Source organism: Otolemur garnettii, unplaced genomic scaffold (assembly GCF_000181295.1).
Source record: "Otolemur garnettii isolate 467f Iridium unplaced genomic scaffold, OtoGar3 scaffold00050, whole genome shotgun sequence".
NCBI lineage: Eukaryota > Metazoa > Chordata > Mammalia > Primates > Galagidae > Otolemur > Otolemur garnettii.
The window spans coordinates 49,367-62,581 of NW_003852445.1; the positions used below are offsets into that span (position 1 = coordinate 49,367).

A 13,215-nucleotide genomic window follows, 5' to 3' on the forward strand; every position below is an offset into this window, starting at 1 on the left:
GCCTTACTTACTGTGTTCTTGGCTGTGCAGAAGCTCTTTAGTTTGATCAGGTCCCAATAGTGTATTTTTGATGTTGCTTCAATTGCCCAAGGTGTCCTCCTTATAAAATGTTCACCCAGGCCGATTTCTTCTACCTTTTTTATACAACCAACAGTTCTCTAAGTAGTTCACAGTTACAGGAAGCAAGCAGACACCAAAGGAAAAGGGTGAAAGGGGAAGTCAAACCAATTAGGTTTTATGGCAGTTTGATAGGTAGTTTAAGAAAAGGATGTTAACCAATTCAAAACAGGGAAAATGTGTAACAGTGAAAAGGAATAATACACTAATTTCCAACATTGAATTGTTGAACGTGTTCTCTGGCACCTAGTGAGAGATGAGACTAGTGGAAGTTGTGGATGAAGGTAACAATCCGCTTTGGTTTGAAACATTTACAAAATAATTAAAAAGTGAATGAGCAGGCAGCGCCTGTGGCTCAGTGTGTACGGCACCGACCAGGTACACCAAGGCTGCTGGGTTCTAACCGGCCTGCCTGCTAAAAGAACAATGACAACTACAGCAACAACAACAAAAAGAAAAAACATAGCCAGGAATTGTGCTGTGCTCCTGTAGTCCCAGCTACTTGGGAAGCGGAGGCAAGAAAATCACTTAAGCTCACGGAGTTTGATGTAGTTGTGAGCTGTGAAACCACAGCACTGTACACAGGGTGACAGTTTGAGACTCCTTCTCAAAAAAAATAAAAAAGTGAACGAGCAGAAAACATTTCTTAATTTATAAACTAACACTGAAGCAAAAATACTCACCACAGAGTTATCATGAATATTAAATAATTTCTATTGAACATTCAGCACAGGGTCTGAAACACAGAAGGCCACAGTCTTAGCTCCCTTCACCCTCATTGATTAGGGTGCTAGAGACACACAATGGCATGGTGAGTGCCTAAATGTAACCAAGTACACAAAACAGAGATCTAAAATTTCAATGACTTTATTTTTCCCATTGTCATTGACTGTAGAGCTACATTTTTGTTTATCCTTAGGATACTCAGGACATCTTCCTAAAACTCACAAGCTGATGGCAAAGTTTCTTCATTGCTGCCTTCATTGCCTTGTTCCTAAATGTATAGATAACTGGGTTCAGAAAAGGAGTGAGGACTGCATCAAAGATAGCAAGAAATTTATCCAAGTGTGAGGAGGGGAAGGGCCAGGTGTAGAAGAAGATTAATGGCCCAAAGAATAAAACCACCACAGTGACATAAGCTGACAGAGTAGAGAGGGCTTTGGATAAACCACCTGGGGAGTGTTTCCGAACACTGACCAGAATGAAAATATAAGAAACAATCAGTACAAAGAAGGACCCCACAGAGATGAGCCCACTGTTGGCTGTGACCATGAACTCCAGTCTTTTGGTCTGTGTGCAGGCAAGTTTAATGAGCTGAGGGAGATCACAGTAAAAGCTGTCCAATACATTAGGGCCACAGAAGGGCAAGTCTATGACAAAAGCCAGTTGGGCCACTGAGTGGATGAGGCCAAGGATCCAGGCAGCAGCTAAAATTAAAATGCACATTCGTGGGCTCATAATGGTCAAGTAGTGGAGGGGCTTACATATGGCCACATATCTGTCAAAGGCCATGGCAATGAGCAGCACCATTTCTGTGCCCCCAATAGCATGAATAAAGAAGATCTGAGTTACACACACCCCAAAAGAGATGGCTTTGCGTTTTCTAAAAAGGTCACAAATCATTTTGGGGGCTGCAATAGAGCAAACTCCCAGGTCAAGAAAGGAGAGGTTGGCCAGCAGGAAATACATGGGAGAGTGTAAGTGAGGGTCAGAGGTCACAGAGAACACAATGAGGAGGTTTCCCACCAAACTTGCCACGTAGAATACAGAGGAAAAGAGGAAAAGAAGAAGCTGGATACCCCATGAATTGGACAGTCCAAGGAACACAAACTCAGACATCACAGAGAGGTTGGCTCCATCCATTGCCACTGCAAGGCCAATCTGACTTTAATATTACCTAAAAAAGAGAGGTAAGATAAGATCAAGCCTTGTGAGTGTTGACTGGCTGCAAGAGTTTCGAATTGTAAGCAAAAAATGTTGCCTTATTTTACAGAGTCAAAACATTTGTACACTAACCCCTTTAACTGTAGTTGCAGAAAACAGGCATCACTCATTGCCACAAAGTTCTGTTTCTAATTCCCCAGACTCCCTAAAATTCTATAGGTTTTGGTAAAAGAAGTTTAGGCAAAAACAAATGCCGAATCAAAGTGTTATGAGAAAGCTAGGAATGTGCTGGAATAACGTGGGGGAGGGGACATGCAAATGGACTAATCAGTTTTTCCTCACTGTTTGTTACTCCTGCCCCTAGAGTTCCCAAAACCTCAAATGATTTGCAATGACCTCTGTTTTTCTAACCTCTTTGATTGCACCTCTATGCAATGCTATTGCCATCATTCATACTCCCTCAGGTTTAGCCTCACATTATTGCAGTTTTATCAAATCATGTTCACCCTTTCCTCTGAAAGAGAGAAAATAATGTAGAAACCCTAGAAGTATCCCACTTTTATAGAGGATCTCGGGGAGTGGAGCCAATCACAAAGCCTGGGCTGTGACAGCATATGGTAGAGAAGGACAAGGTCAGAAAGAAGATGTATGCTGGGGAATCTGAACATGAACAGAGCTAATATGATATAGCAAACACGATTCTACATGACTGATATTTGCAGATCATTGGCCACACCAACATATCATGTTTCATGAAATGGTAGAAAGAACATTGCACTTAGAATCAGAATGGTGTGATTAAGTCCTAGCCCTGAGTCCGTGAGAACTTAAGTTGTTTCGCCTATCCCTTCCACACTCAACTCACTTCATGCATTCAGTTAGATTATTTGTAAAATAAACGGGCTGAACTGGATGATGCTAAGTAATCCTTGCAAGTCTAGCAGTTCTGTTATTTTACAATTCAATGCCAGCCCAATATGTAATGAAGGTCACCATAATGATGATATTCTGTGCATTGCACCACTGCCACAGTCACCATTTTCCCCTTGTTTGTACTTGATTATAAGTTCCATATCCCACTGAAGGTCCTCTCTTCATATCACTGTCCCTTTTCTCTAATCCCTTTTGTGACTCAAATAGCATATTATTACAAATCTGCTGTATTATTTTCTTTTCCCTGTAACATAACCATTTTTACTTTTTTTTTTTTGAGACAGTTTCACTATGTTGCCCTCGGTAGAGTGCTGTGGCATCACAGCTCACGGTAACCTCAAATTCTTCAGCTTAAGTGATTCTCTTACGTCAGCCTCCCAAGTAGCTGGGACTATGGGCACCCGCCACAATGCCCAGCTATTTTTTTGTTATTATTGTTGTTGTCGTTGTTTGGCAGCCGCAGGCCAGGTTGGAACTCTCCAGTCCTGGCGTTATGTGGCCAGCACCCTAGCCACTGAGCTACAGGTGCCCAGCCAACATAACCATTTTTAATCAATCAACAAACATTTATTACTGCCTGCTATGCACAATCATCTTTATGGACTTATTGAAATATTAAAATATTCCCTACCTATTTTGTACACACAGAAATACTACATAATAAAAAATATAGTATATAAAAAAATTAAGCAAGTAGTATGATCATGAGATTTTTGAAGCAGAAAAGATACCCAATGAGCCAGAGTGATCCCAGAGCTGTCTTCAGAAAGAAATCAGCCTCTATGATGTTCTATAAAGATGGGTCTGATTTATGTCAATACATTACTGAAACACTGTCAGGAAGTTTCTTGCAGTCTGAAGCAGCGATCAATGAACTTTCTAAGGAAATAATGATAATCAAAAACAAAACAGAAACAGTGGCTGCCATGTATAAAACACCACAAGTACTTCTTTACATTCACTATTTTTTCTACAAAAGCCATGAAAGTTGGTATTATTGGCTCCTTTTTACCTTTTAGGAAAATCAAAACAAAGGGACGGAGTAGCAAGTTAGAATAATAAGTGGTAGATCTGATACTGATACCTGGTCTGTCTTCTATCCAGTTTACAGAAAAGATGTTGCTTTGTTCTCATGACTTTCAAGTTGTGTGTGACAGGATGCCTCCTGTTCAACCCTCCACACCCTAGACAGATCTAAGGAAGAGAGGAGAAGTCAGCTTTGTCATTAAGTATTCAAAGCATCTGAGATTCTTAAGCTACTTCAAATGCATCCTTAATTCATCCTGGCTTTTTAAATAAATATGGTAGAGAAAGAAAATTCATGTAGTACCTGCAGTTCAGAGCATCCTGATTGAGTTCCCAGACTGTGATTTTCTTGGACCACAAGAAATTCTTAGAAGTTCCCATAGAGAATCAGTCCTTAATACCCTTTAATTAAAGTGAAAAAAGCAAAGGTGCTCTGTCTCCATGTCAAGAAGAGAAATGAAACCCAGACTAAAGCAAACCAGATTCTACTCCCACTTATAAAATTGCCTCCTCTTATGGATTTCAACCTTAAATAACAATGTGCTAAAAAAAAAAAAAAGTAATTTTCATTTCTAACTGCATGTTCTTTTTCTTCTCATCTGTATTCATCCTTGATCATTATGGTCAAGCTGTTTCCCTTGTACAAGGTAATGTTTAATTGATTTCTGTACAAAGCAACCTTGTCATCAGAAACACTATTCAGTTCTGGCCTTTGGTAACTTCAACATCGTACACCATTATCCCTAAGCTGTTTCTATATTTGCCACCAATATACTTATTTAAAGACCAAAGGTATGGCTGTTTCCAAAGACTTAGCCACATTAAACCTTCTCCTCATAAGAAATAACATTACTTCATGCACAAACAGCTATAAAAATGCCATTATTAGGAAACAGATAGCTAATTGGCACACAGGGAGTACTGACCAAATGATACTGCAGAGATTTGGGATCACCAATATGAGTTCACTTACGGAAGGAAATTGTTATCCAAAATCCTAGCAAGCCAAAGGAAAAAGTGACAAATGAGTCACAAAAAGGAGAAAAAAAGAAATCAAAAGTGAAAGGATATAAAAAATCTAAAGAATATAAATAATAATGTATAGGGTGTCCCAAAAGTTGTCCCTAAAGTCACTATACATAAGGAACATGGGAAATTATACCTTTATGTACAAAATATTTATTACAATATTTTATGAAGAGATGGCCAACACATAGAGAATGTATTTTAGATATTTTAGATATTTTCCTTTTTTTTTTTTATTTTTGGGTATCCATTCAGGGTACAAGATGTGTCACATACTGAAACCCCACCCCCCCACCCTCCTTCCCTTTCTCTTTCCCCCACCCCCCTCCCTCCTTCTCTCTTTCTCTCTGCTCTCCCTTTTCCCCACCCCACACCATGTCATTAATTGCCATTAATTGTCTTCATATCAAAATTAAATACATAGGATTCATGCTTCTCCATTCTTGTGATGCTTTACTAAGAATAACGTGTTCCACTTCCATCCAGGTTAATACAAATGCTGTAAAGTCTCCATTTTTTTTTTAATTTTTATTAGATCATAATTGTGTACATTAATTCTATCATAGGATACAGTGTGTTGCTTCCATATGCAGTTTGGAAAACTCTCATCCAACTGGCTAACATAGCCATCATGTCTTTCTCATAATTGTTGTGTTAAGACATTTAAGTCTCCATTTTTTTAATGGCTGAATAGTATTCCATGGTATACATGTACCACAGCTTTATTTTACAAAATTTTTTGTTAAATTTTGCAATGAATATTTTGTAAATAAAGTCACATTTAGCTACAATGTCCCATTTTCCCCATTTAGGGGCATCTTTTGAGACACCTGATCTAAGTAACATTATATTCTAAAATCTAAAACAGGCTGGTCTTTGTTTTCAAGTACCCATGGAGACCACATACCACAAGAACTTTTGAAAAATAGAAATAGTGTTAATGTAGTCTAATCACAATATAAGAAAACTTGAATTTAATAAAAAAGAAGTAAAGCAAAAGAAAAGCTAAAACCTGAAAAAAATTAAACTTCTCCTAGACATAACAAAGGCAAGAAAAAGCTGTAAAAAGATATCTTCATGAAAATTGTGAGAACTTGAAAATGACTGTATCCTAAATAATATTAATGATTTAATAATGATGGTTTTAAAAGATTTCTAATTGCACGGAATTCAGGGAAATGTTCATCAGGGAAGGAGTAGCTAAATAAATCATGGGACATCTATATAATGGAAGCAATGGGAAAAGATTAAAGATATGAAATACCTTGAAATAATAGGAAACCATTAGTGTTTTATTAAGGGAATATAGGAGATAATATATATCACAATATAAAGTATGAAAAAGAAAAAAGTATAACAATTTACCTTTGGGAAGAGAACCTGAATATCTACATATGCTTTTATAATTTTTGAATAGATATTTCTTACTTAATGGTTTTTATTTTAAAAATAAGAAAAATTATAGTCACTCCACTTTATCTTATGAAATTCTTCCCTCTACCTAATGCTACAGCACTAGTGTTCCAACTTAACATTTCGTCTAAACTTTCAGTAGGCAGTTAAGGATGGGAGGAGACCAGAGAAAAATCTATGAGATATTAGCATACAATTTTAAAGTGGGAAAAAGACATTTGTAAAAGCAAAACTTAAAAGAAAAATGCAAAGATGTGAATTTTCTCGAGGTTAATCTTTAAATGTAACATGATTCAGATAAAAGTATCACCATTTTTTTTCTAGGACCTGGATAGATTAATTATTAATTTCATTTGAAAGAACAAGCAAGAATAGCTCTAAAACCCTGAAAACTCTTCTCAATGAGGAGAAAGAAGAGGAAGAAAATTCTCACAGATATTAAAATACATTAAAAGCCTTTAAAAATAAAAATAACTGCAGAGCTATCTTGAGTTTCTGTGCTCATCCAGGTTTCAGTTGCTCTTCTGAGTACTCCAGTACTCCTCATTAGTTACATTTACTAAAATGTAGCTGCTCATTTATTGGTTTGTCTCCCTTCGTGGAAGACATGAGCGCTATGGGCTTCTACTCAGCCATCTTGCGATGTCACACTCCTTGAGGAAACCTCTGTAGATAGTAAGTCTCCTATTGGAGTTGTTACTCATGATGAAACCTGAATGATACGAAGAAGCCAGCCCTGCATATACCCAGGCAAAACACTCTGCAATGGAGGGAAGAGTCAATGGTCTCAGGAGGCCACAAGCTTGTTATAATTTAAATAACAGAAAATCCAAAATGTCTCAGGGCATCAAGCAGGAAAGAGAGTGGCATGAAAAAATGGTGAGGTTGACAGGGTCAGATTTTGTCAGGCTTTGTGGACCTTGATTATGCAATGAGGTAGAGTAGATTATCAATCTTCCTGTAGTGGCCAGAGCTATTCATTAGCTTCTCTCCTTCCCTGGACATGCAGTGACCTCAGAAGACTAGTCAGCATGGCCTCCAGGCCCATCCACAACATTCACAAGTCCATGAATCCCCTCTGTTCAAACACTTCCACTGAGTCTGCCTGGTTACCATACCCTTTGGTTACTTGCAGTAATTTTTTGCTTCAGAGACCCATCGTCCCTTCCTACAATCAGGTCATATACCTCTAACATCATTTCTTCAGTTCCTAGCACAGGAATTAGAACATAGTGAGTATTCAATATATTATTTAATGAACTGAATTTCTATTTATGTAATCTTTCATAAGTTAATTAGCTTGGTAACTTCCAACACATCAAAAATACCATAGATAAGCAAAACAAGTTTCATAGAACTGTGACATAGCATAAAAGAATGTAGTTTGAAGATAAGAGAAAGAAAAGGTTACAAGGGTACAAGTGAATCTTTCTAAGAGTAGAATATGAACGTTTTAACACAATAACTAAGAAAATGACATGAAGACTATGTTAACCAGTTTGATGGAAATGTTTCAAATTGTATGTGAAAACACCACACTGTACCCCAGAAGTGCATTAATGTACACAGTTACCATTCAATTAAAAAAAAAAAAAAAGGAAAGAAAGAAAGAAAAGGTACAGAAAGTATAGAAAGTCAGCTGGGTGCAGCTGCCCTGTAATCCCAGCTCTTTGGGAGACCAAGATGGGAAAATTGCTTGAGCTCAAGCATTCGAGACCACCTTAAGCAAATGAGAGACCTTGCTTATAAAAAAAAAAAAAAAGAAAGAAAGATCAATAAGACATAGTTGTGGGCGCCTGTTGTTCCAGTTCCCTGGGGGGCTGAGGGAGGAGGATCACTCAAGTCCAGGAGTTTGAGCTTGCTGTGAGCTGTGATGCACTGTAGCCCAGGCAACAGAGTGCGACCCTGTCAAGAATGAAAGAAAAGAAAAACAAAAGGGAAGAGAAGAGAAGTGGGGAGAGGGAGAAAGTAAGAAAAGTAAATCAAACTGTGGAATTTTGAAGTCTCTGTGTTTAAGGAATTATATCATTTTAAATAATTGAAGAATATTTATGCTAGTCCTGTTAAGAAAGCAAGTTCTTGATCAAAGACTGATGGAGTTAGAAAGAAAAGAAATAATTTACAGACAGCATAAAAGGTCATCAAAACTGAGAAATGATTGTAATGTTTTATTGCACTTTATTGAACAGGAACTTACATAACACCATAGACCAAGAATTATAAAAGGACTTTTTTATAAATAGTAATTCAGTTAATCTTTAAAATGTTATAAAGGGCTGGGCACAGTGACTCACACCTATAATCCTTGCACTCTGGGAAGCAGAGGTGGGTGGATCATTTGAGCTCATGAGTTTGAGACCAGCCTGAGCAAGCATGAGACTCCGATCTCTACTAAAAATGAAAAACTGAGGCAAGGCTCAGCACCCATAGCTCAGTGAGTAGGGCACCGGCCATATACTGAGGTTAGTGGGTTTGAGCCTGGCTAGAGCCTGCTAAACAACGACAACTGTAACCAAAATATAGCCAGGCTTTGTGGCAGAGGCCTATAGTCCTAGCTACTTGGGAGGCTGAGGCAAGAGAATCATGTAAGCCCAAGAATCCGAGGTTGCTGTAAGCTGTAATGCCAAGGGCAACATAGTGAGATTCTGTCTCAAAAAAAAAAAAAAAGAAAAAGAAAAACTGAGGAAAGAGGATCACTTGAGCCCAAGAGTTTGAGGTTGTTGTGAACTATGACACCATGGCACCCTACCAAGGGCAACAAAGTAAGACTCTGTCCCAAAAAAATAAATAAATAAAACCTTATAAGGAAAATATATTTAATCATAAGAAACTGCCATTTTTCTAAGTCAAAACAGTCAAACATTGGGAATTTCAGGTAGTTCAGCCTAGCTGCATTTTATTGATGATGGAATTTAGGCATAAGGAGGTAAAGCAACTTGAGTTAAAAACAAGTAATAAGCAAGACTGAGATTTGAAACCAGGCCATCTGGCTCTCGAGTTTGTGCTTATAACCATATCCCTGAAAAAGAAAAGAATTTGCCGGGTAGCGCCTGTGGCTCAGTGAGTAGGGCACTGGCCCCATATACTGAGGGTGTCGGGTTCAAGCCTGGCCCGATATACCGAGGTTGGTGGGTTGGAGCCCAGCCCCAGACAAACTGCAACAAAAAAATAGCCAGGTGTTGTGCAGGCGCCTGTGGTCCCAGCTACTCGGGAGGCTGAGGCAAGAGAATTGCCTAAGCCCAAGAGCTAGAGATTGCTGTGAGCTGTGATGTCACAGCTCTCTACTACGGGTGACCAAGAGAGACTCTGTCTCTAAAAAAAAAAAAAAAAGAAAAGAAAGAAAGAAAAGAATTTGCCTACCTCTGAGGAATGATTGCTAATTTCAATGTAATCAGGACAAGCACAAGCTAGGAAAGATTAAATAGGTCATTGTCTTTGCTCCGTACTGACCTCCATTCTTTATATCCCCTGACAGTACAGGAACACAGCTTTTGAAAGAACTAGAGTAATTATAAGGCTTAATTCATAGTTGCCAGATGCACTAGCTGAAATGCTTAAGGGGTCATAACTCAGTGATCCAATTTCAGGCTAATGTTATGATAAAAAATAAAAAATTTCTAAATGACCTTAGCTCTTTACTTTTATCTATTAAAGGATAATAAACATTAAGGTAATTTATAGAAAATAACATCTCTATAAAATTCCCTTTGTATCTTTCATCTGTTTTCTTCACATGTCTACTCCTACATATGTGGAAACCTCAGTGCCTGAAAAAGAAACTATCGCTAATAATTTCAAATTTTCTTGCATCCAAAGCACTTTTCTTCAGATTCTGCATCACAAAGAATTCTATCTGCAAGGAATGACCTTCCTCAGAATGCAGAGTAGGATATAATAGTCCAGTCCAAAATTTCTCTTTATCTCTATCAAAGAAGGGAAGGAACGTGGAAATATTTTATGTTAATACGTTTTATTCCAATACATTTCATAAGAAAAAGGACCAGATCCTCCTCAGTATGGTCAAAAAAAAAAAATAAGAAAACCTTGAACATTGATAATTGAGCTAGTAAGCAAAGCATCTGTGGTACTATATTTCATTAAATTCATGTCTATAGCACAGGCCATGAATTTTAGAGATGCTTATCTTTTTTGATATTAAAATCACTTAAAATAGCTTCCAGAAATTCAACACCTGGTTGAATATTCTTCTTATCGCCACCTTCATCTCTTTGTTCCTAAAAGTATAGATGGCAGGGTTCAGAAATGGAGTAATAATTACATCAAAAATGGCAAGAAATTTATCCACAGGTACTGTGATAAATGGCCATGAATACACAAAGATACATGGACCAAAAAACAAGACCACCACTGCAATGTGTGCTGACAGTGTAGAGAGGGCTTTAGACAAGCCACTTGAAGAATGTTGCCAAACGGTGACCAAGATGAAGATATAGGAGATAATCAAAATAAAAAAAGTGCCCAGAGAGATGAAACCACTGTTGGCAATGACTATGAGCTCCAATTTGTAGATGACTGGGCATACAAGTCTAATGAATCGAGGAAGATCACAGAAAAAGCTATCCACTTTGTTGGGGCCACAGAATGGTAGATTTACAACAAATACAAGTTGGGCCAATGAGTGGATGATTCCAATGGTCCAGACAGCCACCACGAGTAAAACACAAGTTCTGAAGTTCATGATGGTCAGGTAGTGAAGAGGCCTACATATAGCGACGTATCGGTCAAGGGCCATGACAACAAGCAGAACCATCTCGGCTCCTCCAATAACATGAATGAAGAAGATCTGAGCAATGCAGCCTTGGAAAGAGATTACTTTTCTCTCCTTGAAAATATCAGAAATCATCTTGGGAACTATAATAGAGGAAATCCACATGTCAATAAAGGAGAGATTGGCCAGCAAGACATACATGGGTGAGTGCAAATGGGAGTCAGAAATCACCGTGAGCACAATGAGGAGGTTTCCTAAGATTCCTGCTACATAGAACATGGAGAAAACCAGAAAGAGGACAAGTTGCATCTCCCAAGAACTGGTAAGTCCCACCAACTTGATCTCAGGCACCACTGAATAATTTCCTCCCCCCATGGTCTCTGTCACTTTAGACTCCAAATTTGCCTATAAGAACAGGAGAATAAGAAAGTGGAATTACTGGATGTATCATTCACAGTCCATTAGAGACAGAACCACTAGGAAATAATATGGTATGGAAATGTTACAGGAAGTTGACTTTATGTAATCATGGAAGCTGGTTCAGCAATTGATACGTTCACTGATGGCTTTTGCTTCTAATGCTGTAGTTGAAGAACACAAGACAGGCAGTCAGAAGGGAATGAGGATAGAAAGTTGGGGAGAGCAAGAATAAACTGGAGCCCACAAGCGAGAGCTAGAGTCTACAAGGACAGACTAAAACTGGTGTCAGTTCTCATTGCCTCTGACCTGGAGGACATAAGTTTACTGAAGAATCCAGGGTCCTTTTTCACAGGGATAAACACATACCTGACCTATGAGTCAGTGAACCTAAAGGAGGGTCCCAAGGAAGGTGTTTTTGCAGTCCCAGCCACTGCCTCACACCAATGAGATAAGCTAACAGATAAATGACAGTGTATGTGATGCTGTGTGACACAAAGACAGCTGCTGATTCAATTTTTCCCTCCAAATCTTGCAAAAGAATGTTCCTTGCAGCCTTCCCTAGTTGGCAGCATACAGTAAGGGAATTCTGAGGAATATAGCCCAGCCTCGCCAAGTTGACATGATGAAAGCCACAACAAGGGTTTTTGAAATGAATTTCCAAGTAAGAAAGAAAATGAACAATTTTTTTTTTGAGACAGTCTCACTTTGTCACCCTTGATGGAGTGCTTTGGCATCATAGCTCACAGCAACCTCAAACCCCTGGGCTCAAGGTATCCTCTTGCCTTAGCCTTCTGAAGAGCTTGGAATACAGGCACCTGCCACAACTCCTAGCTATTTTCAGAGATGGGGTCTTGCTCTTGCTCAGGTTGGTCTCAAACTCCAGAGCTCAGGAAATCCACCAGCCTCAGCATCCCAGAGTACTAGGATTATAGGTGTGAGCCTTCATGCCTGGCCAAAAATGAACAAATTTCAAAATTTAACTATCACCAAAAAAAATTTAACCATCATCTCTTTTCTTAGAGTCAAACTATGATCATGGTGGCACTTAGAGTTTGGAAAGGCTATAAGTCCACTGGTCCTAATCTCACCCCATCTTTCACCAATTTCCCTTGTTATTACTTAACCTGTTTAAAACTTCACCAGGGAGAATCAGCCAAGATGGAGGACTAGAAACAGCCTGCACATGCCACTCTCAAGGAGAGGATTAAAAGTTGCAAGTAGATGCCCACATATGGATGGACCTTCCTGGAGAAAACATTGTAAATCATTAGAGAATTGATGAAGGAGGGATATAGGGTAATCTACCCATCAAGACTGAAAGGTACCTGAGGGAGACTTCTACACATGGAAAAGGATCAGAGGAAAGTAACTCAGGGTTCTAGGCTCCTCCAGAAAACTGTGCAACCCAAGTTGTGAGGAGACTCCCACCACCACTGTAGACCTCTGTTCTGATCAGGGGCTGCTTAGAAACTGTGCAGTAACATTGCACCAGAGAGCAGGCACAGCAGGGAACATTCTGTTTCCATTCCTGGGTTGCTGCAATTGATGCCATTCTAGATCATAAGTCCAGAACATCTAGTCTACACAGGGATCAGCTTCCCTACAGCTGCTTTCATATCATTTCTGCTAGGCTGGGAAGGGAGGAAGGATAACAGATACTCTTGCAT

At 38.8% G+C, this 13,215-nt stretch overlaps 2 protein-coding genes across 2 annotated transcripts; both read right to left on the reverse strand.

Annotated features, from left to right (window-relative positions):
• Positions 1 to 1,041: 1,041 nt before the first annotated feature.
• On the reverse strand, positions 1,042 to 1,986 carry LOC100965306 (olfactory receptor 4F15-like). Its single transcript, XM_003791672.2, has one exon. The coding sequence runs from the start codon at positions 1,978 to 1,980 to the stop codon at positions 1,042 to 1,044; it is 939 nt and encodes a 312-aa protein (XP_003791720.1). The 5' UTR covers positions 1,981 to 1,986.
• An 8,578-nt stretch (positions 1,987 to 10,564) lies between these two features.
• On the reverse strand, positions 10,565 to 11,503 carry LOC100965629 (olfactory receptor 4F3/4F16/4F29-like). The gene has a single exon (XM_003791673.1). The coding sequence runs from the start codon at positions 11,501 to 11,503 to the stop codon at positions 10,565 to 10,567; it is 939 nt and encodes a 312-aa protein (XP_003791721.1).
• Between the last annotated feature and the right edge of the window lie 1,712 nt (positions 11,504 to 13,215).

What these genes read in the sequence shown, in the direction of transcription:
- LOC100965306 (XM_003791672.2), bottom strand. Translation starts at nt 1,980, where the DNA reads ATGGATGGAGCCAACCTCTCTGTGATGTCTGAGTTTGTGTTCCTTGGA.
- LOC100965629 (XM_003791673.1), bottom strand. Translation starts at nt 11,503, where the DNA reads ATGGGGGGAGGAAATTATTCAGTGGTGCCTGAGATCAAGTTGGTGGGA.